Source organism: Anser anser, assembly GCF_964211835.1.
Source record: "Anser anser genome assembly, chromosome: 1".
NCBI classification, from domain to species: Eukaryota; Metazoa; Chordata; class Aves; order Anseriformes; family Anatidae; genus Anser; species Anser anser.
In genome coordinates, this window is record NC_139720.1 from 15,997,627 (window position 1) to 16,025,295 (window position 27,669).

Here is a 27,669-nt window from a genome sequence, read left to right on the forward strand (position 1 = left end):
TGAGCTTCAGCGGTGTATGTATTAAAGGGATTCTATATACAGCTTCCAAAAAAACTGTTTGTGGAGAGGGAGGAGCATAGGAAGAAAGGAGGACATTGATGAATGAGGACATTAGTGAATGAGGAATGAGAACATTAGTGACACTTGTTAGATATGGTGGCTGACGACTGCTTAACTAATAGTCCTGCCACAAGCTTTGCATTTTGAATTTATTTTCTTTTTCCTGCTTTCCTTTTTTTTTTTTTAAACTAACAATGAGCTATATCATTTTTAAAGTGCTAGAAAATGAGTGACTTGTTTACAGTTTTATTTCCAGACCAAGATGTACTGGTATGACCTTTGGAAATTTTTGCGCAGTTTAGGAAGAACTTGAGGGCTTGGCTTGGGGATGGGAAGACTGGCCTTACATGCACGTTATCCAGGGATGGCCAGCCCCTTTACGTTACCTTTTGTGTGTTTATGTGGTTTTGTGTTTTTTTTTTTCCCCCGTTCTCCATTTTTCTACCCTGCTGTATTGCTCATGGTTTTCTTTGTTAAATCTGCAAATGTCATTCTAAGAAAGTCTTTTTCCATATTCACCCAAAATGCATTTGGGCTTGTCAAATACACGTGGCTTATTGTCCTGAAACAAGGTTTTTGTTAACGGTTGCGTTCTCTTTCCTACTCTATTAACAATCTCTCATTGCATAGCGAGCTTTATGAAGACATCCATGGGAGAGAATTTAGAACCATTGGTGTGAAAACATGTATACTGAGGATAAAAGAGGAGCTGGAGGAGAGATATGCTAATCCCCCTCATTTCCTGATTGATCTCAAGGTGTGAACCTATTTATGAGTACAAACCGCCCCAATATTCAGTCTGAGGACTGGTTTCTGGAGGTGGTGTAAGGGTTAGGACAACTGATGTGAAACCTGTGTTGTTTGCAATAATGCACAGGTGACACCAGCTCCATTTAAAGACTTTAATGGAAGCCAAAGTAAAGTGTCTAGCACAAATGGTTTATCAGATGTAGGGAAAAAGATTTAAAAAGCAGAACAAAATTACATGGTATTTCGTAATTCTTGTTATTGAAGGAATATAAAAATGTGAAGTGGGTGGACCAGAACCACCCATGAAAGATGGTGGTATGCTCATCTTCCACAGCCTTTCGCCCTGCTTTAGTCGGAGCAAATGGTGGTGTCTCTGGGTGCTGTCACAGGTGTCAGTGCTGGCTCCTGGAAGCGTAGCTCTCCTGCCAGAGCTAATTCTCTGCTGAATAGAGAACTGGCATTAATGCTGTCTATAGTAAAATCCCTCTGGGCACCTAAAATGCTGTTTTGATTTAAAACAACGGTGCAGCTGCCTGAAGATTTAAGAGAGAGATCTGAAAGATCTAGTGTAAATGGACGCAGCGCTGGTTAAATGAACTTTTTTCAGTGTTTCTGTCTACAGTCAGAAACAGGCATCTCCTTACACAAGAGGCTTATTCCCTGGCAATGCGTATCTGTATACACGTACTTACTGATCAAATTAAGCATTTAGCGCTGGCTGGTTTGGAGTTTATCATTTTTTATAGGTCTGTAAAACAATTAGCAGGATTTCAGTCTCATTTTTGTCATCAGCAGTACCCATCTGTTCTCTCTGTCTTTGCTTTCTTATTCTGTTCGTTCTTTTCTTATATTTTCATAAAAGGGTTTATCAGTTTTGAAACTACTGGAATGTTTGAGTTTTTATTTAGTCTGATTGAATGTCCTCTGAAGCACTGGCTGTTGGGTCGGCAACAGTAGAATATTCAGCCCGTCCTGAGACATACTGGAACTGAAAGCGAAGGTCTTGTTTTCTACAGTACTGGAAGAATAGGATTCTCGCCTGCTTAATTTCCGGCAATAAAGAATATGAAGGGAGGAGGTTTGGTTTGTAAGCTTGAGCTGCTCTATACAAGTCTTCTCGTAGCATGCTTCTGTAGCCAAATATGAGAAAATTGTTTGTTTATTTATTTCCAGGTACATGCTGGGGCTTTCAGCCGTGCCGGCAGTTATACAGTTTTTTGGTTTCCTGTTTCTTCCTGAAAGTCCCCGATGGTTGATACAGAAAGGCCAGACTCAGAGAGCACGGAGGATTCTGTCTCAGATGCGTGGCAACCAGGCAATCGATGAGGAGTATGACAGCATCAAAAACAACATTGAAGAAGAAGAAAAAGAAGTTGGAGCAGGTATGCTGAATGCTTGTTCGCATCTCTGTGTATCAGTGAGGAGCTAAAAATCAGACAAAATGGTCAAGTTGTAGCCTGTGAGAGCTTGATTGTTTGCTTTTCTTGGCAATATTGCTGTTATTTGAAATATTTCATATACTGGTAATTTCTGAGGTGAGCAGATGTTTTTATAGTCCTACAGTTTTAAATTTAGTTCTGATTTTTTAAATGAGGAAGAAGTAATGTTGTGTAGGATTCTAAGTTTATACTAGCTACAGCTATGTGAGAATTGCATTCAGAAAATTACTCAGTTTAAGAATGCACATATTGAAGAGTAGAAATAAAATAAAGTTTGGTTTCTTTCCTCAGTGGAAAAGACCAAACGGCTATTAGGGAGGTCAGAAGGCATTTTACATGCCCCTATGATTCAGAGTTTATATTCTGGCTGATGATAATTCCAGGTAAGCAGGCTTTGGAAAGATTTACAAACCTAGGCATGTAATATTGAAATCATTTTTCAGTGAGGGCAGCTTTTGAAGTCTTTTCGGTCTGCCCAAGAGAATGAAGTATCTAAATCAAATGCTTTTGCACTGTTTTTGTATTCTTATGCCATAATTGCTCAGAACTTTGTGTGTACTTCGGTATGTATTTATGAAGCAAGATTACCATTCCACTGACTATCTTTTTTGTCTACTAAGTATTTTTGCTTTGCTGTGTTCTAGAACTGTTAGGGTAGGAATCTTAAGTCTGTAAAGTAAGACTTACCTTAGTTCTTGCTTCCTTAAATGTTGATAGCATGGTTCTGTAACTTCTCAGAGATAGCAGAAAGAAAAATGCAAGTTATTTTACAGCTGTAGGAATTGAGATTTGACATCTGACAGGACCTAATGTCATTGCCTCATTGTAAGCTCTAAGGCCAAACTCAATAAATGAATACTTACTTATCTGGAAAAAGTTATTCGATGCATTCTAGTGACAAGATTTTTAAAGTATTCATCACTGATTTGAAGTAGGGCTGGATTTTTCTCCCATTATGTTTTTAAGGCTTTTGGATACCTTTTTTTTCCCTTTTTTTTTCTTTTTTTGGATCTTCATCAGGGGAAGAAAATAAGTTTCTTGAAGTCAATTTGATATAGAGCTTTAGTGGATTTTCATAGAACACCTTGGGTCCTGTTCCAAGGTTCTTGATCGTAGTAGTCATTGGACTGTTTGATTCCATGGAGAGCCATTTAATGTCTGGTATTAAAGTTTTTTCTGCTTTGTAGAAATAAAAGGAGCAGGTGTGTGACCCATTCTGTTCCGTATTTGTAGTCCTTGGGCTACAGAGTGTGACATTCATATTCTCTCTCTCTCTCTCTCCCCTCATTCTGCTGTTTCACTTTTTGTAAATTAACTATATTTTTGTTGTAAGACTGCAGTAGGACTGACTCCAGCTCAGTTATTAAATCAGTCCTCAGTACAGCCATAACTTGGACTGGCACACTAGATATGAGGCTTTCTGGTCTCTTGATTCTTTTCCAAAACACATTGTCTTACTGGAGTTTAGATAAGTCAAGCACATTCCCATGAAAAAGCTTGATTACAGAGAAATCAGCGTTTTCCTCATAGGCAATCCACAGCTTCAAAGCTGTCATCAAATGGCATTAAAAAGCGAGGGTAGTTATGAGTATATGCTGTCCCACTTGTTATAAATGCTTAGGAAATAGGCATTAGATAGTTAAGGTCATTCTTGATTTTGATCATAACTTGATTGTAATTGCACTTCATCCCATTTCAGCCATAGTCTTCGTTGTTGTCAAAAGCTATGTTGTATGTCAGCATCAAGACATACATTATTTTTGTTACCTGTCTGTGACTTAAAGGTGATATTTACAAGTGGTGTTGAATTGTAATTAGTTTCATTTCTTGAGGTGTTATCTGGGTAGTCAGTATTGAACTTGGGATGTGTGGTACAAGAGCAACTTGCTTTTCAATGTGGAATATGTGGAATTCAATGAAATACAACTTTGTAGATCAAAAATCATCCTGCTTACTTTTAGGTAATAGAGTCTTTTCCTCTTCTGTCACTTCCCCTCTTGAAAAAGAACAGATTTTCTTTTTCATTAACTGATACACAAGCATCTTTGCCAGTTCTTCAGGGCATCATTTTCTAATTGAAAACAAGCCTGTGTTTGACTCCTTCTCTACAAGGGAGTAACAGAATGCAACCAAAACATATTGTCCAGTCCCACACTAAAAACTGTAAAGTCTTTTATAACTGTTTCATCAACTATTCTTGTCACTGAAATAATGAATCACAGGGGAGCTTCGTCTGTGTTGCTTAAGCTACTTTTCAAAAGGTTTAGTTTTAATGTCTGTCATAATACCAGAGTTTTTCATTGCAGTTTCCATATGGTCATCAAGCAGCTTCTGTAAAAAGTAAAAATGCCTTGAGCAACAACTTTGGTTTCAGAACTCTTTAGTGCCGATACTGCTTAGCAGCTTATATTTTAGCATTTCAGGTTGGTATCAGGAAGAGAATGCATCTTTTTGACACTTTCCCCGTGACTGGTTATGCAAAGGACATCTTTCTAGGAGTATTGAGCGTGGCTTTGGCATGCTCTGTTCTCTGCTTCCAGTGTGACTTCTGGTCTTGTAAAGTCCACAACAGTTTTCTGGGTAAAACCTTGCATTTGGAAAATGGGAAGGGGAAGGCATTGCATTTGCACAGGACAAGCTGAACCTTGTTCAAGTCCAGCTGATCAGCATATTTAAACACCACCTACCCTCTCAGATGTCAGGACTGTACTGCAAGAGAGAGCTCAGGCGTGATTCTTCCTTCCTAATCCTAGATGTTTAACAGATGTCCAACATTCAGAGGAAATCATGGAAAAATATCAATTTGTGTTATCTTTTTGGATGAAAACACCTGTAAGTTGCTTGGTTTTTCCGCATGCCCCACTTGTGCCAACCTTGAGCTGTGATGTGCCAGGATGCCTGATATTTCACACAAAATCAGTAGTGATGAGTATAGTACTAATTTAACATCCTGACAAAATAAATATCATTTGCATTAAGGCTAGACTTTTATTTCTGTGTAGATAAAGTGTGTGAAGCCATGGATCATAATTACCCTAGGAGAGCAGTGCAACTTCCCCCAGCCCTATTTATTCCACATTTCTCGAACCTGTGAATTACAGTTGAGACTCTTGACCTCCACTCAGGTGGACCTTTACGTTTTATAGTCTGCTTTTAAGCATATATGAGAGTCAACTTCTGATCGTGAAGATGTTTTTGCATGTTATGCTTTGTAATTCTCTCCATGTAAAAGCTGTGCTGGGCTTAGTGGTGTGTGGAACTGTGCTGCTTCCATTGAAGTCCACTGAGTGATTTAGAAAATTCATCATTGCACTGTGGTATTGTTTAACCTACCATTCTGTGTCCGTACCAGAATGTTCTGTAATTCTGTAATTTTTTTGAGACCAAGAACAATGTATTCATACCGCTCTTACCCTTTTACTCCTGCAGGCTTCACTTGCTTTACTTCTGTACTGAATTTGCCATTGGATCAGTGAGTCAGTCTCCCTTTTTAGGTTTTGTATTTCCCTGCAGGAGATAAATGTGTTGTCATATAAAGGAAAAATCACCTCATTACCATTAGTTTTCAGCTCATACCTTTATCCAGTTAACTGTCAGTTAAAATAGGATGTTATCAGGGAAGAGAGCTGTCCCCTCAGTTCTTCCTGGCTACAGTATATTTATATTTCTTTCAACTTTCCTTCGTAAATAATATTTTAACTTGTCAGTATTTCTGCCTATGGCTTTGGCTGCAACCATTTGACACTTGTCTCTCTGGGGAGATACTGGAAGCTTTCATTATTTTCATTCTTAATCGTAATATTCTCCTTGCTTCTGGGAGTCCTTTTTATCCTGTGCAATTGTCTGACATGCCTGGAATTCAAAAAGATATAGACATGCTTATTGTTATTGGATGTCAGCTAGAATCTATTTAAAGAAAGTTGCTAATATTGTGATGCTGTAGTAGGGTTTTGCAGAGCTCTGAACCATTCCAGCTTTAGGGACTCCCATCCTTATTTAAAATGAATTCCTCGTTCATGGGATTGAGTGGCTGTTGTTACCTGTAACCAAGAAATTAGGTGGAAGTCTTTCAGGCAAAAGGAATAATAGAGTTGGGCTAAGGACTTGTCCAAGAAAACCCCAAATCCCATATGGTTGGTAGTCATGTCAGCCAAAAATTCTTGCTTGTGACAATACCAATGCAAGGGTCAGATCCAGGTTTGTTTTGCCGTTGAATTTCGTGGGGAGTAAGGCCAGCTCATGAGGTATTAGAAAGGAACGTCCTGGTTCCATTCTCATATTTTAACTGTTTGAGCTGCAGAATTATTTCCTTGTCTGTTCTTTTACAAACAGAAATTCTTCTTGTGTGGGGACACGTTTTCACTGGAATTTGTTTTGTTTTTACTCGAAGCCATAAAAAGGATCTCCTGACTAATTTAAAATTTAGATAATGCAGGCAAGTAAAACATGGAGACATTTGATCTTGTGAAAGTACGCTAACTCAATTCAGTGTATGATCAGATAATGAGAAAAAGCCTTCTACAAAAATCACCAAGGAATATTGAAAGTATGAATTACTGTACTAAACAATTGATAAAGACAGATAAAAAGCTTTTCTGGTTCTCCTTTTATCCTTAAAGCCTTTTAAAAGGCTGGCTAATTCTCAGAAATATGACCTTTGAAAAATACAGTCTATAAAAAAAAAACACATATTTTTTCTGCCATGCCTAGAAATGTAGTACTATACGTTAAAAATAATAGTTCATTTCTGGTAAGTTAGAGCTCTGCTCATCCCTTCAGGTTGCAGATGTAGCCAAGAGTTTGTGAAGTCCTGTGTGCTTTGGGGGACCCCTACAGAGTTTACACCTGGCAGGACGTTTGGAGTTGACCTTGCTTGAATGGCTCGTGGCCAAAACCAATCCCTTCGTCCGTCACATGGGTTTTCAATGTGCCTACATGAATTAAATGGTTACCTGGAAATGGGCATTAATTGCCTCTCTGAAGTTGAACTACTTTAGGATAGAATGCCCAGCTGGACATACTGGAAGAAATTCTTCTTTACCTGAGGTCCAGGCAGATTTTGTATAGCGTAGTCCTAAAGGGCAGGGAAAAACGGAACTGCATGAAAGTGCACGAAAGCTTAGAGAACCATTATAAGGGAAGAGGGTTGTTGTTCTGTTTTTTTCCCCACTTCAGATTCATTCTGAAGTTTCTGGAAGTAGAATTAACTTTCCATTGGCAGCGTTGTTATCTTTATATTAGTCCGCAGGTTCTGAAGCTTACAGAAAATTAAAGCCAGAAGTCAGGAAAATGAGAAATCTTCATTTTCATCTCTGTCAGTTGAAAAATGTATTTGCACCTAATGATTTGTTTTAAGCCAAATGACATTATTCACAGATTGAAGCTGAATTTGCTGATGTTTGGGTGGTATTAACTACTGCTCTTCATCTCAGGTAGCTTGTGGGGCTGGGAGTCTAGAAGCAGTTCTGGGTGCTGCTCCAAATCCGAGTGCCTCGCTAGACACAGCTGCTCCCTAGATTTTGTTTAGGAACTGTTTAGGAACAGGTTTGGGATCAGATTTTTTTTTAGAAAGAGGAACAGTTTTGTTAGGAACTGGGGCTTTGGAAGAAGTAGAGCTTAGCTGTATAATTTGACTGGTTATTGAAAGTCTGCTTTATAATAGAATAAACTTCAAACAACGTTTGTAACTGCATTTACTGCAGTTCCTTCCCTGTTGGTGCAGGTGAAAAACACAAAATCAGGGTGGCACAGGGTAAGTTTTGTTTTAATGAAGCTGCACGGAAAGCTTGCTGGAGGAAGTGAACTCGAAAGATTTGGGGAGAACATTCTTGGTCAGTAAAAAGACAAATGGGTGTGCACTGCATGGGTGATAGTAAAGGAACAAAGCAATCAGAAAAGACTACAAATAATAAAAAAAAAGTAAATAAATAAATAGATATGGAGGTGCTGGTTCTTGTATTGCTAGATGGGAAACCTGTTCTGAAGAGTACTAAGGCTGGTTCCTTACCCAGTACAGAAATGTGAGAAAAACTAAATGGTGGGAGACACCTGTATGCTGTCTGTAAGAGACACAGGTTGGGCTTTTCAGTCTGAGGAAGCGAGGTGGGCCAGAGAAAGAAGCCTGTATTGGTGAAAGGTGGTGTGGGATGTTGACGATGGGTAGGATGAATGGGCAGAATACGTGTGTGTAAAGGAAAGATACAACACTTGGCTCGAGGCCTGAGGCTCTTGGCGATGCACCAGCCTTGCCAGCCATGGCCTTCTGATAACATCACCTTCATCTTTGGCCTGGATGGAAAATAACTCATGGAGGAGTGCTGAACCTGGCGTGCCCAGAGCACAGTGTCGGGAGCTATCAGCTGAGCATGGGGAGCCATCAGGCTGCTGGGCACGCCAGCTTTGCCAGAAATAGGAAGCATCGTGTCAAATTCCCTGGGTATACTCGTGTGAGGGATGGGCACACACCGTGCGGACAGCAGAATTCAAGAGCTCACTTAATTTAAACAATAAAATTAAATATATATATATATATTCACCGTTTCCCTGCTGGATCCAGCATCTGCTCTGAATCCGCAGTTCTGAGCTGGATGCTCCCACTTGAGCTGCATGTTTACGTGCAGCAGGGATTTGGAAAAAATATACAGTGTTGTGTGAAAATGTTAATTGGCATAGTGGAAAACTTGTTTTTAGGCTGCTAAGGAATAATTATAACACTTCACTAAGCTTAGTAATATGATTAATTGTTTAGCTCTTAGAGCAGGTTCTGTAACAGAAGTTGGAGACAGTCTTGTAGCTTCTCTGCTCTCTGACCTCGTCAAGATGAGTGGAAACTCTAAAATGGATTTAATGGTTTTAATAATAACACTTCCATGTAAATACCACAAACAAGTAGCTAAGCAAACTTAAACTGTTGATGCCATTTTAGCCTTTTCAGTGTGATCATTACAGTCACAAAAAAATATGATTAGTATTAATGTTGCTTTTCAGTGTGGTAGGAACCAAGAAGGTGCAGGGCTGACTCTTCCTCCACTGCTGCTACTGAGGTGAAGGGCTTGGTACCAGGGCTTGATTTAGGACCCCCCACCAGATGTCAGTGATTCTTCAACAGCAATAGCTTTTCTTAGGGTCTGTGGACCCTAACATGAATGCAGTGTTTGTACAACCTGTTGAAACTGAAGTACTTTGTTAATAGGAAGAAGCCATTAGGGAGCAAAAAGGTTTTTAAGCAGTTTGACTCCATTCCTTTTACATAAGTCCATATCATACTTCTCTAATCTTTATTCTCTTTGGACACCTTCACCAAAACATTGTCTGTGATTTTGTCCAGTGCTAATCTCTCTCTTGCTTTTTATCACAACAACATTTTTTGGAGGGGGGGGGGGTGTTTTTTGGATTTTTTTTAATCTCTTCTCTTTTCAAGAGCCTTTATTCTGGTATTGTTCTTCCTGAGGGGTTTGATTCAAGTAAAGATCAAAGTGAGCACCTATCCTTCCACATCTTCTGATAGCTAATACAAAATATTCATGCAGTGAGCATTTTGGTAAATCTTGTCAACCAATTTGAAGTCTATCATGACTGGCATGCTGCAATGTGGTGTGGGTTGTATTTCCTTTGACTGAAGATAGATTTAAAAAAAAAAAAAAAGAATAGTTTAAATTTGTTTGCTGTTGTGCTGCTGCTGTGACTCCCAAACTATGCATTTTGAGTGCTTCCTTAGATATTTTTGAGCTTTCCCTATGTCCAGAAAGCAAGCTGCTGGAATTTTGTCCTTCTGAAAAGACATGAAAAATGATACAGTGCTTCTAGGCTTATTTGATCAGAATATGTGTTTAGATCTACTGTTTTTACCTAGTAAATAAGAAGAAGCTTCTTCTTTTATTTTATGAACCAATTCAGAGCCATGGCGGTGCTCAGTACCTGCGCTCGGTGTGTCAGCCCTGACTCAGAAGCAAGGTGCTGGGACGGAGCAGGATTCCTCTCGGCATTATTTCATTCCTGAATAGGAAGGGGGAGCACCACCTTCTTCTTTTGTCACCTGAATGAATGAGGCTGTGGGCTTACGCTTTTCATGTGCTGTTTTTTGGCAGTAAAGCACTTTCTAGGAAGCGTATTGTGCTACTGGAGCCTTTTGTGTTCCAAGATATTGTTGGCCTCCTGGAAAATGTCAGTGCAGATTAGGGGGTTTTGTATATGGTTGAAGCGTGTGTGTCTGGTAACTAATGCAGCGTGAATAATTCACAATGAATAATTTGTCTAATTAATTTAGACTTCCTTTCTGCTTGTCAGTTGTCTGTGGGGAAACTGCAGTTTCCTGAGACATATTTGTTTGGGAAGTGTTACAGTGCTTTGGAATTTTTCTGTGTGAAGCTGTAACAAATGCAGTGAATACTTAACATTTTCAGTATACACTCTTTGGAGATTATGTTTTTGACAAATATTAAACAGTATTTCAGTCATGTTTTCGAAATGCCTTTATGAAGACAACTCTAAATTGCTCAATTACCACACTAAAATTTCTTAGAAGAATCAGCAAGACTCTGATTTCCTCTCCCCTGCATTTTCAGGTTTCTGTTTTGTTAAAAAAACACAACAAAACCCAGTTCCTTCGGGAACTTTCCTGCTCTGGCACTCTGAAATGAAGAATGGTCACCAGAAGTCATTAGCACTCTTTTAGCACTCTCTTTTTTTTCCAGGAAACCACTGTTCTGGTAAATTTCTCTCCCTCAGTCCTCTGAGGAGAGGGTCATCCCACTGCTCTAGAAGTCATCAAATTGTGTGCTACAGGCTGGGAGATGAGTGCTTAGAAAGCTGCCTGGCAGAGAAGGACCTGGGAGTACTGGTTGATAGTCGGCTGAATATGAGCCAGCAGTGTGCTCAGGTGGCCAAGAAGGCCAACAGCATCCTGGCCTGTATAAGAAGCAGTGTGGCCAGCAGGACGAGGGAGGTGATCGTCCCCCTGTACTCGGCTCTGGTGAGGCCGCACCTCGAGTACTGTGTTCAGTTTTGGGCCCCTCGCTACAAGAAGGACATGGAGGTGCTCAAGAGAGTCCAGAGAAGGGCAACGAAGCTGGTGAGGGGTCTGGAGAACAAGTCTTACGAGGAGCGGCTGAGGGAGCTGGGCTTGTTCAGCCTGGAGAAGAGGAGGCTCAGGGGCGACCTTATCGCTCTCTACAGGTACCTTAAAGGAGGCTGTAGAGAGGTGGGGGTTGGTCTGTTCTCCCACGTGCCTGGTGACAGGACGAGGGGGAATGGGCGAAAGTTGTGCCAGGGGAGGTTTAGGTTGGATGTTAGGAAAAAATTCTTTACCGAAAGGGTTGTTAGGCATTGGAATGGGCTGCCCAGGGAGGTGGTGGAGTCACCATCCCTGGAGGTCTTTAAAAGATGTTTAAATCTAGAGCTTAGTGATATGGTTTAGTGGAGGACTTGTTAGTGTTAGGTCAGAGGTTAGACTCGGTGATCTTGGAGGTCTCTTCCAACCTGGATGATTCTGTGATTCTGTGATTCCCACTGAACATTCAGAGACAGATACTGCATTTCTGAGTAATGGTCATTTTGAACTTTTTTTTTATCCCAATTCTGGACACACTTCAGTATTTCTATTTCTGTAAAATAAGAAATAATGTTTTCAAAAACAATCTAGTTCCGTGTTTAAGTATACTCAAATATTTGCCGAAAGTCATACGGAAAATGTTTTTATCTAGTCAATGTAAGTTATCTAACCATGTAGCTGTAGTGATCTGTGAATGAAGAAATCATTTTCTCCCGATAGTGTAAATTTCTTTGGTTATAGAATAACTTTAAATGTCTTAGAAAAATGTCTCCTTTTCCCTGCCATGCTTAGTGTGCATCCAGTTCACCCATACAGAGGTAACTTTAGGCTAATATTTAACATCATCAAACCTAGTACGTTATTATTTTTCCCCTCTCCTGTAGTAATTCTTGTAGAATTACTAAGAGAATGCCAAAAGTTCAAGTAGCTGGATTGCCTGTAATTACTTCGCTATGTTTAACTGAACATGCTGGATGTTTATTCTGGCCTTTAATAATGAAACAGGCATTTTTGCTGTAAAACAGGGTAGCCTGGACCTGCCGGCAGCTCTGCCGATGGCAGCCACGTGGTTTCTGTGGGGCTGTGTTGCAGTCCCTGATCCCATGGGAATTGGGGTGTGAGGGCTTTCAGGCACTTCTTTGCTCTGACACCTTGCAGAACACTTCTTCGGGGTAGAAAGAAGGTTGTAGGTCTTTGTTTCGGTACTTAAACTGCATGAATATATGCATACACACATAAATATATACACACATATATTTTCAGAGTGCTGAAAACCTTTCATTTCTATCTGCATTCTCTGTGGCATCAGTGGTTATAAAGAGGACAAAAATACAGTTTTCTTCAGTATGTTTTGACCTGTTTGCCATCATTTATTGAAAATGGAGAAGTTTAATTGCAAATATTGAATCTAACGGTGTGCAACTGCTCTAAGCATCAAATTGTTATTGAAGCAGAAGTCATCTAAAGCATACTTGAAGTTCAATTGATTTAAGAACATAAATAATTCTGAAAAAAATCTGTCCTTCTGTGATGATATACAGTGGATTGCACTAGTTTGATTTCATTTATATATAAATGCATAAATATATAACACAAAATACATGTAATTTTCATTGTAGTTGAGGTGGATGTAGCTCACTTAAGAGAGTGCAAGTATGGCTGTAGATGGATAAATTATAATATCTTCTGTAGTGTATGATATGGAAAGTAGCCTACTGGCTCTGAGCCAGTAGACTTCCTTTTTAGTTAAAGCAAATATACGTTTCTATGGCAATAAAATCAAATTTAAAATGTAGGTGGTTCTGACTGTTGCTAGTCTAAAATAAAGGTGGCAGTTGCAGAATAGTTCATTCCATAGCCAAAGGAAAATAATATTTCTATTAAAGAAAAATTGATCTAAATTGCCCCATACTTGAGTTTTAAAAATTTGGCATTCTAAGCTCTTCCTGGTATTTATTTCTTCCCCCATTAAATTCTCTTTCTTTCTTTTCACTGTCTAGGAAAAATAGGACTCTGCATATAAATGCTATACAAATCTTTTGTTATTTTCAAATAGATTTAAACTTTAATTTTTTTTGTATTACCTTTTCATCTGTCATGTATGTTGGGACTTTAAATTTTTAATGTTTTGTTAAGTGGTGATTATTTTTAGTGGTACTTGGAGACAAGAGGCTTAAGAGCCTTAGAAAGGAAGATAAATTAAAGCAATATTTACCAAAGAACACCAGATTGGTGGGGTGGGTAGGGGATCACAGGCTGCAAATAAATAGAGTGGAATATGGTAAGAAATGTTTATCCTACTCTAATTGCAGCGCGGGATAACAATGGAAGAGGTCTGAGACACCATTTCATCTCTAGATTGGATTGTTGCAAGCTTTACATGCCTAAAACCCCTCTAAAGCACATTCCCAGAGGAATGATCCATTGTGGAATACCCAAATACCACCTATTCATGAATGAGTGGCCTCAAATTAATCATCCTGCCCCCATCTGTCATAGCTGGTGTCCTTCAAGCTGTTTGTTTTTTGGTCTCCAAGTCTTCTGAAAATCGGTAGGCCAGACTATCGGAGTCTAAGGATTGCATAGCTGTGGGTTGTTTTTTTTTTTCTCTTTATTTTATTTTATTTTATTTTATTTTATTTTATTTTATTTTATTTTATTTTATTTTATTTTATTTTTTTAAATAAAGGAGTATGGGCAGCTTATTTCATGTGTAAGATGATGTTTGAAGTCAAAATTCGCAGTTATTTAAGCATAATGCGTGCATACATAAAAACCAAATGGTATCTTGTCGGTCACTCACACACTGATGTGTCGTGCCATACCCTAACAGACCCAGACCTTGCCAAACACCAGAAATGTTCATGTGCACTCAGCAGGGTGGGAACGTGTGGTGCCAACCCAAGGCTGAAACTGGATCATTCAGCTGATGTTAACGTCAGATTTCATGAAATCTTTTGCCACAACAGGCAAGAGTTTCTCAAAGTTATAACCTGAGAATACTTCATGTGTAAATAGCAAGCTAAATTTGCAGAGATTCTGGTATTCATGAGGGGCACACTCATTGCTCTCCTTGCAGTAGGTGCTCACGTGGTTGTCCTTGGTAATTCATGTAACGGTGGTTAACAACTCGATGTCAAAAACAGCGAATGAAATATGGCAAATAATGTGAATAGTTGAGATATAAAGAAAGGGCTTTGGTTTGCTGGGCTATCAGATAATCTGTTGGTGTTGCTGCATTATTAGGGGAAAACTGCCCAGCTTTATATAAATCTGCGTATAAATGCAACAAATTATGGATAATGAATAATCTTAGACGCCTACAAGTAATATATGTACCCCAGTGCTGCATAATGATAGTGTTTTAAAATATTTCTTGACATAAAGTATTAGCTGATGTAAATCCCTGAAATAAACAAAAAGGGACATTTTAAAATATAGCTTAAATTTATTCTGTATTTGAATAAAACAACCCAGCAGCATTACAAAGGAGTTATAGGGTGAGGGTTTTTTTTGGTTGTTGTTATTTAGTTATTTTGAGGCAAATAATTCATATTTTACCAATTTGGGAAGTTGTTGCGCAGTTCAGCATTTTGTTTTCAGCCAAGAAACATTCCCCACCATCTGCAGCCAAATCGTCTTTGGTGCTCTGTGAGCTCTGGCTCCAAGTACAAACCATCGGCCGCTCCATGCAGCCCCCCAGAAACATGGCTGGGGGTGGTCATGATATTCTCGGTACAGGTGCAGGCAGATCCTTGAAAAAGTGAGCTCTGCAAAACCTTCACAGGCCTCTCATGGATGCAGCTGCAGTTTCCTAGACTGTGCAGTTTATGGTGGGTATGCTAGGAGATACGACATGACAAAAGAACTTTAAAATATGGGCTTCTGATATGCTTTGAGTTTACAGGTTTTTTTCTTCTTATCAGCTGAAACTGGTTTTCAAACTCCACTGAGGGTTTTTCTGAAATGTAGTTTTAATAAGCTTGCACTCTTCTGCCCTGCTGATAAACTTTTGTTCCTTTCTTCCCTAACTCTAGTAGAGATAAATTAACCCGAAAAAAACGTTACATGCCTTTTTGTATTTTTGATAGGAACCTCATGAAGGGCTGTCTTCTATTTTGGCATAGCAGTTTCAAAGCAGTTTTCATTTATCATGACTTGGATAATTTAAAACAATCCTCTTTTCCCTCTGTGGCTCTTCTTAAATGCATTAATTTTGTTTGGTGATAAAATTTCCCCTCTATGTTCTTAAAGTGCTTGCAAATTTGAATATTGGTTTATGCTGGTGTCAGGATTAGACCTAATTTTTGCTTACATTTAGTAATAATGAAATTGAGACATTAGTGTTGTATTAGACAAATTGTGAGAGATTTCTAATTGTAAAATATAACCATTGCAAGCTACTAATCAATTTTGTGTAAATCCTGCCCAGCATCATACTCAAAGTGTAGTATTTTGTTGCCGTGGTGATGAGCACAGTAGGGTTTTCTTCAGGATTCTTTCCAGCAGCTTACGATAATTGAAATGGCTACAGAGAGAAAAAGTATCAGCTCCAGCCTGAGTTCCATCGAGAGTATTAGCCTTCGATGACATAAAACTATTTTTACTCTGTGTTACCATTAGGGCTGGAGTTGTAGTAATGCATCCCAAACTTTACCTGTGGAGTAAACTTGGACTTAACACTTAAACTAATTCAAGAACATTTAAAATTTACTTGTTCAACTGGAAAAATTATTGCCAGAGACTTAAAGGATTTGATAATACAAACTGCAAACCTTTCTTTGTCCATTAGTGAGAGTCTTCATGACTGTTGTTTTTATTTGTTTGGTTTTGGTTTTTTGGTTGTTTGGTTTTGTTTGCTTCTTTATTTGTTTTCTCTTCAGTGATTTATTCTTCTGTGTTGATAGAGCAGACAACAAAAGGTGTATCTTATAAGGGCTGTATATATTTTTCTGTGTCTGTAATATTTCTTAGTGAATATTTGCAAAAACATCTATTACTGCAGTAACTGTACTACTCCTCTTGTAATACATCAGCAAACTTCTTGTGTGCTTGGTAAAGTAACTTATGTGGCTTGTAATTTCCCCCAAACAAGAAAATTTAGCTTTTCCTTTTTTTTCCTTTTATTTTTTTTTTTAACAAAAAAAACATCTATTGTTGAACTGTAAAAATTGCAGTGTGTTCCTGCACTGCTGGGAAGCACAGCATGGAACTAAACTCCATAAAAGCTTCAGCTTTCATTTCTCATTCGCAGCTCACTTTCTCCTCTTTTCCACCATTTGAAGTATTTTGGGCAGGAGCCTATAAGGTGGACTGGAGATAAAGGCTTCAGTTCCTCTGATGACTTCCCCACCATTAAGATGCTAGTTACTGGAGAGCTCAAGATCAATTTGCTGTTTTACAGAAAGAAGAGCTGAGGTGGTCTGACTTAATTTCTGGCAGAACTGAGAATAGACCCAAAGTATCAAGTGCTTTGACTACAGCATCTTTCTGCGCCACGACATAGTTCCCATGCTGTATGTGCCACCTGTGAAATGTGCGTCTGCCATTTCCTATTCAGTTTGTTACTTGGCATCTTCTAGTGATAATAAATCTGCTGCTAGATGATTATTCTTGTCTCACTTAGTAAAGGTATGTATGGACCCGAGAGGCTCCAAACAGATGGTTGCACTATTTTTTAATTACCAAAATACATGTGTTGGTAACACCAAAAGAACATTCAGCAGTAATATTAGAAGGACATGTAGAAGCAAAGAGAAGCATTTACACATTTGTGGAAGTGAAAGAAGTAAATTGCCAACAGCAAATATCTGGGGAAGAGTAGAAGAAGAGCATCAACTTACATGAGATTTTACCCAAGTACTCTTCCAGTTTCTGATCATTTGAGGTTTATCATCCATGAAATTGTCTTGTCTCCCCACGCACACTTTTAGTATGTTAAGCATACTTAAACTTTAACCACAGACTAGCCACAGAGCGATTAATCATGGTTTTAATTCTGTAACTTTCTGTTTTACTTGGAGTTTTCTTTCAGCTTTTCAGCAGATGTTCTTGTGCATTTAGATGTTTGGTTTTCAGGTTTACTGTCTGAAGTAGGAAATGCCCCACTACAGAAGGTGCGCAACTCTTGTTCTGAATAACTGTGTTTTCAAAACCCATAATGAAATGAAGCACTACTATTCCCACTTTGCAGAGAGAGAACAGGGGATGGATTTTCACCAGAAAGTTTTGAAGGATCCTGTGAGGCTTGTGGGGGGATTCATGTCCCACAACTACCCATGGCAATACTAGACCATCCTTAAAATGTTATGCTAAATTACATGAGTACGTATGTGCACCCTGGGGCGAGAGGACAGCAGATGCCAGCCATGGGTGGAACTTTTCAGAAGCTTTAAGCATGGGTGTTGACAAAGATGACTTGGAACTGACATTACTGTCCAATGTGCCAAACTGTGTGCTGCTAAAACAAGCAAGTATTCAGGCTTTTATTCCATAGCTTATCCCGTCTTGGTCCTTGAATACATTTCCACTTCCTAGAGGGTGATATTCTTTTGTGTATCCTTCTTTGAAGGTTGGTTGGAATATTTTGTATGCGTTTAAAACGACGACAAAGTATTGCTGACTTATCCCATTGGATCCCATCGGATCATGGACGTGTGAGGAGGGTTTCTGTGCAGTCCATAGGTATCAAACAGACAAACATGAAACATTCAGCAAATATGGGGTTTTACAGACATCTTCTTGAACTCTGGTGCCTGGCTGATGCTTTCACCAAGCTTGGAGTGGTGTGTTGCTTTTCTCCTGAGCTTTTCAGAAACCTTACGCCATCAGTGGAGCCTGTGCCTGTGCTCTCATTACACAAGCTGAGCTGCCATGCACAGACACAGTATCCCTCTCACAGTCTCTTTAAAAATTAATGCAAAGCAACACGAACAAGAAACTTTAAAATGATTACAAAAAAATCGCACCACATAGCAAACTAGGGTAGTGCATCCCCAAAGACAGATGTGGACAGGCAATCTACGTGCATTACATCTTGACTGGTTCGAAGGTGAAACATCCATTTGTATGAAGAGCTGTCTAGTCAAAACTGTAGTCAAAAGTTAAAGCCCTGATGCTTTTTTGAAGTACAAGCCTCCTGAAAAATGAGCTTTGGGCAGTGCTTATTGTCTTAGAGCTTTTAGTTGCTTCATATTTTCTTCATTTTCTTAACCTGCTTTTATTGCTTCTTGAGATCTACCATTGTCTTTCGATTTCCCTAATTCTTGTGATACCTTATGGGGATAGATGCTTCTTTCTTCTTCTATTATAATGCTGTTTCAGTAGCAATGGCTAATGAATTGGTATCCACAAGGAATACTTAAGAAAAATTGAACAGAGACTTGATGATTGCAACTACAGGTTTTGCAATACTTGAGGGAAATCAGGATTGAAATTTTGACCATGTTTACTGTTGGTCTATATCTGTCTTGTCAGCCTGCCTTAAATGAATTTTCTCTTCTTTTATAGCCTATTTACTAGAGTTGTCACGTCTAGAAAGATACAGTGTCTTGCAAACTACTCCTTGGAAGAAGATATCCTAAACGCTTCCTATATGTCAGCAAGAAGTTGTGATCATCTCTGGTGACGAATATTTCATACTTTCAGTGATAGTGTTATTCCATCAGCTGGCATTTTCAATAAAACAATTTCCATTAGTGCAGTGCATCACTTGTGAGCCCGTGACTCTGTGGTGCATCTCAGCAATGTCCTACCCAGAGCTCATGTACTTTCCAAAGGATCCATTTGGATGCTTGGAACGTGCTATAACAGTGTCGCCACACTGGAATAAAAATCAAACTCGGGGCTGGTAAAGCCACAGCTGAAGCTTCCCCAGTAATTCTGAGAATCTAAAATATCAATGAGAACAACTGGACTGTAACAAAGAGCTGTGAGAAAGAAGAGAATTGCTTTCTTACTTGTTAGGAAGGTAGTGTTGTAACAATGCTGGTTGTTCTCCCCCCATATATACATTATTCATGAATCTTTGTGTCCAAACCCCTTGGCCTAACCATGTCCAGAAAGGTTTGTTACTTCTGGGGGCAAGCAAAACCATCAGAGGCACTTCTCCAGTGTACCTGGAAAGGTTGGCTGAAAGGTTCATTTTGAGTGCCTGTCTGCATACATTTACACTTTTCTTCAAGTCTTGAAACTGAATATGTCCATTGAATGTAAGAAAGATTCTTATAAAATACATTCTATGGATGTATTTTCCTCTGTTTTGTATATAAAACGTGAAGTGCATTTTAAGGAGCAACTGAATTATTTGTATAGTTCATTCTGAGAAGTCTTGCATTATTCACTTTACTTTTTCCTTTGATTTCAAACCACTGGCATCACTGCAGTGTTCTCAGAGAAAACACGAACAAGCAAAAATTCATAAACATTTGTTCCGCTCTTATTAACTGAAAAGCCGTTGTCATGCCGTGATTAATTTTGGTTTTCTGCTCTTTGGTATCTACATGTGTTTGAGACATGCCTTCCAGCTGATATCAAAACCACAAAAGTGTCACTGTTTCAGCAACAGATTAATGTCAGATTACCTTTTTAAGTATTTATTTCCATGCTTGTAAAGTAAGGGGAAATGTTGGAGACCCAGATGTTACATCTGCATCACACTGCTCAGGAGTTGAATTACTGAGATTGTTTTTGATGTAGAGACTCTTTGCATCATAGAGTCATTTAGATTGGAAAAGACCTCTAAGATCATCTGGTCCAACCTTTAACCTAGCACTGCCAAGTCCACCATTAAACCGTGTCACTAAGCTCTACATTGACATGTTTTTTGAAGACCTTATTTACTTATTTGAATATTATACAGCATATTTGTGGAAAAATTACAATTGGTGCAGTCTTTGCAGTTGGCCCTTGTGATGTAATGTCACAGGGAGTGGGTGTCATCAACAAGTTTGGAGATTATAAAGCAAATACCTGAATTTTGGGAGGAACAGAGTATAAGTAGGGTGGGGTGTTAGGAAGGCTGTTAAGAGATTTGACGTATGGTAAGAAATCAGCTGACAAACGCCCAGTGCAGGGATCAGTCCCGTAGAGCTTTGTGGAAAGTTCAGTGTCACCTCGCACAGAGGAAAGGGCACTTTGGTGTTCGTTTGGTTCGCTGCTAATCTGAAACGGTTACATAATGGTTGATGTCTCTTTCTTAGATGGAGCTCTGTGTTTTTGCTGTTGGTATGTCACACACAGCTGCTTTTGAGAGCTTCTCCCTGCCCAAGGCCTGGGAAGCCGCGTATCACGTAGGTGACATTTCTGATCATTGTTTTTGTCCGCTGAGAGTAGAGAAGCCTCCCATTTCAAATCAGTGTCATGGCAATGCCATCTATCAAGACGTGAATGGCAGAGTGAAACACTGCTCTTCTCAATCACAGGATTGAATTGCTGTCCTTTGCTGGGGAAGGTCACTTGTTTCAAACCTGAATTCCTGTACTGTAGGAGAGTGGGGTGACACCGCTTTAATTTTCTCTATGCTTAGCCTCACGGGTTGGTTTACCGAGTGAATTATCTGGAAGAATCAATGCAAAAAACGTTCAGCCTCCCTTTCCCTATAAATAGCATCACTTATCACATCTTTTGAGGCCTGCACTTCCTCCATGAAATCCTATTTCTCCGAATCTGTGGTGGAGGGTCCGAGTGCCCGTCAGCAGGCCGCGGCAGGGGGTGGCTGGGTGTTTCTGAGGTAAACCCTTCGCCCTGCAGCAGCAGAGGACGGGTACTCCTGATCCAGGCGCTGTGTGGAGAGCACGGATGGAAAGGAATTGCCTGACTCAGCTGCAAGGCCTCCAGGACCCCAGGCCAGATCTCCCCTCCTGCGCCCTTTTCGAGCAGGGGCTGCACATGCCGAGCTCCCGTGCTGCCAGTACATATGGGGGTTCATGCCTCTGGAGCTGTTCCTCTCTGACAAGCTGCTTCCTCCCCAGCTCCTGTTGTAGAGGCTGTTGCTGTTTTTCGGCAGGAGTTTTAGGCGTTTCTTGTGGATAGAAACACGGCTGGGTCCCACATCCTTGCTTCTTCTCCCTTAGTTCACTGAGAATAGTGAGTTACAGCCTAGCTTCGGGGTTTCTCACAGGAAACTGTGGGCTATTCTTTAGCAGTAAGTAATATTAGACCACTAAGTAATATCAGACCACTTCCATATCTTGCTTTATAGATGATGTAGTGTGTAGTGTTTCTGCAAAACGCTGTGTTTGGCCCCCGGGTGTGACTGTCACCTGGATAACCCCGTCAGCCCGCTGCTGCCCACCCGAGCAGAACCGGCCGCTGGTGGACAGTCCCGTGCCTGGCCATGGGAGGGGAAGGAGCAGAAGCAGCCTTCCTCTTCAGAGGTCTGCAGTGCACCCGAAAACGCCTGCTGTGAGTGCCCTGGTGGGTTCTGAGGCAGGGGAGAGATCTGTTGTGCTCTGTGGCACATGTAAGAGTTTTCTCCTAAGCACCCTCATCTATAGACAGCAGCAAATTGCTTTCTTTAAAACTACCTCTTTGAGAAGATCTGTTTGTGATTTTTTTTTCCTTTTGATAAATTATATCCAGAGTCACAGCCCCAGGTTTCTGCTTTTCCTTCTCCAGTCATACCTCCTACCCAGCTTCTTTAAAAATCTTGTCTTTTTTCTTTTTCTTAACGCTGCAAAGGTTGGTTTGACATCGGGGAAGAACCGTACCGCATGCTGATGTCAGACAGTTGCTCTCTGTCAAGCTCCTGCCTTGCGAAAGGTGTGTGCGGGTCAGGCCAAGGCCGTGGTGCTGCTGAAAAGCAGAAAGTAAGGAGTGATTCCTGTTTGGCGTGAGGGCTTGAATCTGAAAGCTTTAGATTTAAAACGCACTTCAATAGTGGCCTTCCCTGAGGTTCAGGCTATGGAGACACGTCGCAGTAACATCGCATTAATCTCTTCAGTGTCCAAATTCACGTTGGCTTAGGGACGACAATGTGCACCTAGCTTTGTTCCTAATGCACAAGATTTGGTTGACATTTGACCTGAAAGCATACTTCTAATTTCCTATAACTTTTAGCAGCAATATGGTAAACACTGCTTTAAATTGCTTTTAAAAAGTGAAAGCCTGCTTATTCATCCTTTCCATACCTCTTCTGACAGATTTATTTTAAAATCTAAATTCTCTTCCTTTTGGTTGTCCTGAAAATCCAGGATGCAGGCAAAGGGCTTAGGACATAATGAGCAGTCAGAGCTTGCCTTTACTGTGCCCCCTAAAACCCCACCACACATTTTTTATTATTACTTACTAAGCTTGTCTGGTAAAAAGACATACAGCCCTGCGGGAGGGAATAGGACCTTAAAATTATGTTGTAAAAACAAAACAAAACAAAACCCAATTATTCTGGAGGAAAAAAAATCTTCTGCTTCTTGCCAAAAAATGTCAGCAATAATGGGCAAGGACCTGCGTTGACTTTCAGGTTTTAGTAATGGAGGGGAAGAAAAAAAGTAAAAAAGCTCAAGCCCATAGGCGGCTGCTGCAAAATTTATTTCATTGAGCTAGCATTACAAAATACTGAATTAATTTTGTCATAGACTTCTAAATTAATTTTGAATAAAACCTAATCGTTTGCAGGGGCAGCTCATATTGCTTTTTTCCTAGTTTGGTTTTATGCAAAACCAGTGCAGTTGCTGTCAGCTGCTAAAAGATGCATCGACTGCATCTGCATTTGGCTCCGAGCAGCGGTGTAGCTCTGCAGTAAGTCTCTTCTCGTCTCCCATTGTCACCCCATGTACTGCCTGTTCGGATCACAACGTGGTATTAGTGCCCATGGAAAAAATGCCTTTAGGGGGAACAAAACGAGAGGGTATCCAGGGATACCCTCAGTACTCTCTGACCCTCACGGAGACGTGAATGCTCAAATCAATGACAGGGTCTCTGGCAGCTTCTAACAGCCCGTGTGTGGCCATACTCTGCCTCGGGGACCAGACTAAATCCAGTCTGACAGAAAACCTACAAATCATGTGCTGTGTACATTGATGGGGCTTGGCTTCAAACGGCTTCAACCTGATGATCCCCACCTGCTGCCTTGCACGACTTGCTGAGATGCATATGGCCATGCCTGCTTCTTAAACCGTGTGTTGCCCAGTGGAATTAATTTTCTTTATAAATGAACGAACTTCTCCATTGAAGCATGTTGTATAACAACGTACAGGAACGTCGTTAACTTTTTAAAACAATTGCGGTTGGTAGGGTTATATGTATCCTCCCCTTATGCCAGTCGGAGTTAGCACTTCTCCAAAGAGGGAAGGACTTCACAGTGTTGTCTCTCCTTAAAGAAATTCCTCTTCTTGGTGGTGGAATTGATCTCAAAGCTGCCCTGCCATAGCCAAACTTTTCATCCAAAGTCTTGCTGCTTACTCTTGGTGTTGGGTGTGGATTTACAGTTGAGTAACGTTTGATAACACAAGTGATTCGTTTGTGTTTTATTGTGTCAGATGCAGAAACCGAGACAAACAGATAGCATGTCTCGGTGTTACTCTGCATTTTTTACTATATTTGATTTTGAATGTCCACCATTTCCTTCAGGTGAATGTTAAGTGCTTGAATGATGATTCCTTCATGCATTCATAGCTTGGTAATTTGGCAAAACACTTACAGAAGTTGGTTTGTGACTACAGGCATGTGGGCTTTTTCTTTCTCTATTGGTGTTTCTATGTAAAATTACCAATGTCTAGTGTGTAGTACCTTAGTGGTCTCCAAAATGGAAAACATCCTCTGTTTATTTGGTTGTCCAAAGTCAATGTGAAGTTGTGAACTCATCAAAGATGGTGTTATTTCTGTGTTGTAAGCTTGATTTTTTCATTCAGTTTGTGCTTATTTAATTTTATATTTGCCTCTTTTTCCCATGTGTCAGGCAAGTTGTTCTTACCTCCACTGTCCACTTTCTATGCTTGTCTGCTGGTGCCTTCATCTCAGCTGGGTCAGCAGAGAATGTATATAGGTATGTATACAGGGGAGAACATAGATAGCTGTATATAGGTGGAGAATGGAACTGAATTAGTTTCTCCGATTAGCTGCACAGCTTGTGTGATCAGAATCAGAGATGTTTCTCGGTGACTAAATGGCAGCTCAGAGAAAGCCAGCAAATATGAGGTCGGTGAATGGAGATATTTGGAAATCCACCCTGAAACGTAGGTGGTCCAAACACTGCAGCTTTCTTCCAGCTTTGCTCTCCCTCTGGTTTTGTTTACAAGTTTTCCCCCGGACTTCCTGCCCAAGAATTTTTCCTTTCAGCCCGCTTAATAGGTTGGTGACAGTTGGCAGAAGGCACAGTTGGGCAATGATGCTCTTACTGAGAAACATGAAAATATTTTCCTGGTACCCATATAAAGATGCAGATGCTTCTTATATCTAACACTGAAAATTAACTTTCATTATTTCCTGACGCAATCCGATGCCAACCACGCTGTTGTAAATCCTAATGTTTTGAAGCAGATTTGCTGACAACTTCATGTTCGTCAGCCCCCGAAGCTGACAAATTCTAACTGCAGTAATTGCAGTAGGTTTTTTGTTGTTGTTTTTGTGTTTGTTTTTTTGTTGTTTTTTTTTTTTTTGGTTTACAGGAATTAGTACTGTTCTTTTTAGGGCTTATCTTTAAAGCATCTGTTTCTTCTAACAAGTTGTGTTGCCTCTAGGAAGAAGTTAAGCATCCTGGAGAAATAGTTGCTCTTTATTATGGAGGACACGCATGTCTGCGTAAACTCCTGCCCCTTCTCTGAACCACAGCCTGATCACAGTCTGTGAAGTTTGCCCTGAAGCTATGAAGATTACCAAGGTTACCTGAAATTCCAGCCACACAAGTGATACTTTTTGCCTTCAAAAAGGAAAGGAAAGTAAGGAAAACATGGAGAAATTGAGATACTGTTCGGTAGCTGCTAATTTCCGAGCACATGATTCCACTGGGATGTTGTGAATCACTGTGGGAAGTTTGTCTTGCTTCATGCTTAGCTTCAGCTACTGCATGTATGCTTCTGAAGCCCTAGATAAGAATTTGTACTGGTGCTATAAACAACTTCTTCCCTTAGCCCAGCTGAGGCTCTTATTGCCTTTGAGAAAGGAGTTTAAGTCATTCTGAAATAGTGTTGCAGCTGAGAATGCTTGCTGCGTTTATGCAAGTCATAATCTTAACGTTGAAACCCTAAAAATGTCAGTGAGCTTGTAATGTGGATAATTTTTCACCAGGCATTACTTCTGAACTCCAGCAGACTTGGTCTGGAACAGACCAAAAATATTTGAATAGCATATTTTAATAGCATCTTCCTTGTGCAAGAATTAGCCTGAAGTGTGTTTTCCCATATTTTTTATATATAAAATGTATGTATTGATTTTGCTGTCTGCGTCCTGACGTTGCCATTGTTGCTAGCTCTGTTTCCATCCTTGGTCTTTTGTCTCCCCGCAAAAAAAATGAGCATTAACAAATGAAATTAGGAAGGAGCTGAATGTAACATGTTCCCATGTAGCATCTTTAAGGACAGCTGGGATGATCGGGAAGCAGGTTGCAGGGACAGATGTATAGACACAGGGACATGGCTTTGGGGAATTAGAGCTAAGAAAAAACAAAAACCAAAGGAAGCTGAAGAGATATATTTTTTTTTTTAGTAGATGGTTATACTGTTTCTATTATAATAGCAATTCTCTTTTGTTGGTCAGAGGGTGTATATAGACCAGCTCAAAGCAAAGTATTGTTTTTCTGCAAAGCCAGTTTTTACTTATTTTTAATTTAGTATTCATTTGACAACCAGGGCACGTTCCTTTGTGTTGTCTAGTGGTGCAGGGGAGTTCAAGCTGCACAGGAGAGTTTTGATCTTGTTTGGAGCTGAAAACCAGAGCACTGGTGCACAAGGGCAGGATGAGCCCTGATTCTTCTTGACCTTCAGCCGTGAAACAGGGAGTCAGATGAACAGACTTCATTTCTGTAAAAATGCTCCCACCCCCATGCTGAAAACAAACCCATAATTTTTATGTAGTGCTTTAAATGGAAGTTGGAAGTTTCTGTTCCTTAAAATAGTGTGGAAGTGAATCAAATCAGCCTCTGTTCTAGATGTTCTTCCAGTATGGACACATCCATGCCTATCCCACTAACCAGGGCCTGATGTGGCCTCTGGGGACCGCAGCAGCACGACCCTTCCCCAGGCAGGACTCTGCACGAAGCCGAGCAGTACCGCATGGTGGGAAGAGGGAGGCGAGCTCTGTGCCTGCTCCCTTGGTCAGTATGGCCCCGAGAATACAGCTCCAGGATGGACTCCAGTGCTTTGGAGATGCTGTCCTTGTACCAGAGTAATGGGGGCAAAATCAGCCCTTGCCAAACAAAACAAGTTCAAATCATCTCCTCCCCGTAACTCCACTGGATTTTTGGTAGAGTCTCTTTACCAGCTCTCCTGCTACCACACCCGTGTCCTTCTGAGATATCTCTGCATGTCCTGGGAGTCAAAATATGCTGGTGAAACTCTGTACTGTAACCACTAACTAAAACCTCACATTGATCTTTTGATGTGCGGTGGCTTTCTTAGCGCTTTGTTCTTCTCTGGAAAAATGATATTTGACATCGCTCTGTGATAAACTGCGTTGCTTTTACTGTGATAAGGTACTGTGGGCTGTCTGGGCAGCAGAATCACAGAGTATCCTGAGTTGGAAAGGAGCCACAAGGATCATCGAGTCCAGCTCCTGGCTCCACACAGGACCACCCCAAAATCAGACCGTGTGTCTGAGAGCGCTGTCCAAATGCTCCTTGAACTGTGGCACGCTCAGGGCCATGCCCACTGCCCTGGGAAGGCTGTCCCAGTGCCAGCAACAACTGGAAGTTGTAGTCCTGTAGCAGGTAGGAGAACCAGAGGTGTGTGCACCCTGCCTTTTGAAGGGGAACGTTCTCCGTACAAACTCTGCCCTACCCTGTCCTTGTCTGGGTGGGCTCGGAGATCACTCAGTCTTCCTGCATCTCCTACTGAGTGTGGGGTAGTGTAACTCCCTGGTAGTTACATCACAACACGTGTATGTTTTCTGAACTATCCCAGTTTTCCTGTGAGCCTCACGTTTGTTCTCACTGGCTTGCAAGTCACGGCATGCAGTGCTTGCTCTTACTGCCTCAGTAAAACTTCGAGGCATGTTTGTTTTTACTCTTAACGCTGGAGAAATCCTGGTGCTCCTTTTACTTTTTCTTCTGAGAGAATAATCCTCTTGTGACAAATCTAGAATTGATATTTTAATATTTTTTATTAGTATCTATAGTGGGGAAGAAAAGAAATGTCTTTCGGTGGAAACTGAAGTGGCTCAGATCACTGCAAATGTCAGAAATGTCCCTTCATTTAAATGTGCCCCTTTGAAAAGGCAGCT

The 27,669-nt window shown here is 40.4% G+C and overlaps 1 protein-coding gene across 1 annotated transcript in view; it reads left to right on the forward strand.

Annotated features, from left to right (window-relative positions):
- Positions 1-27,669, forward strand: part of SLC2A13 (solute carrier family 2 member 13) — a 159,800-nt gene that overhangs the window by 35,436 nt on the left and 96,695 nt on the right. The window contains exon 3 of the mRNA XM_083825750.1: positions 1,984-2,192. Within this exon, the coding sequence (XP_083681876.1) occupies positions 1,984-2,192 (209 nt within the window). The remainder of the gene's footprint in view (positions 1-1,983; positions 2,193-27,669) is intronic.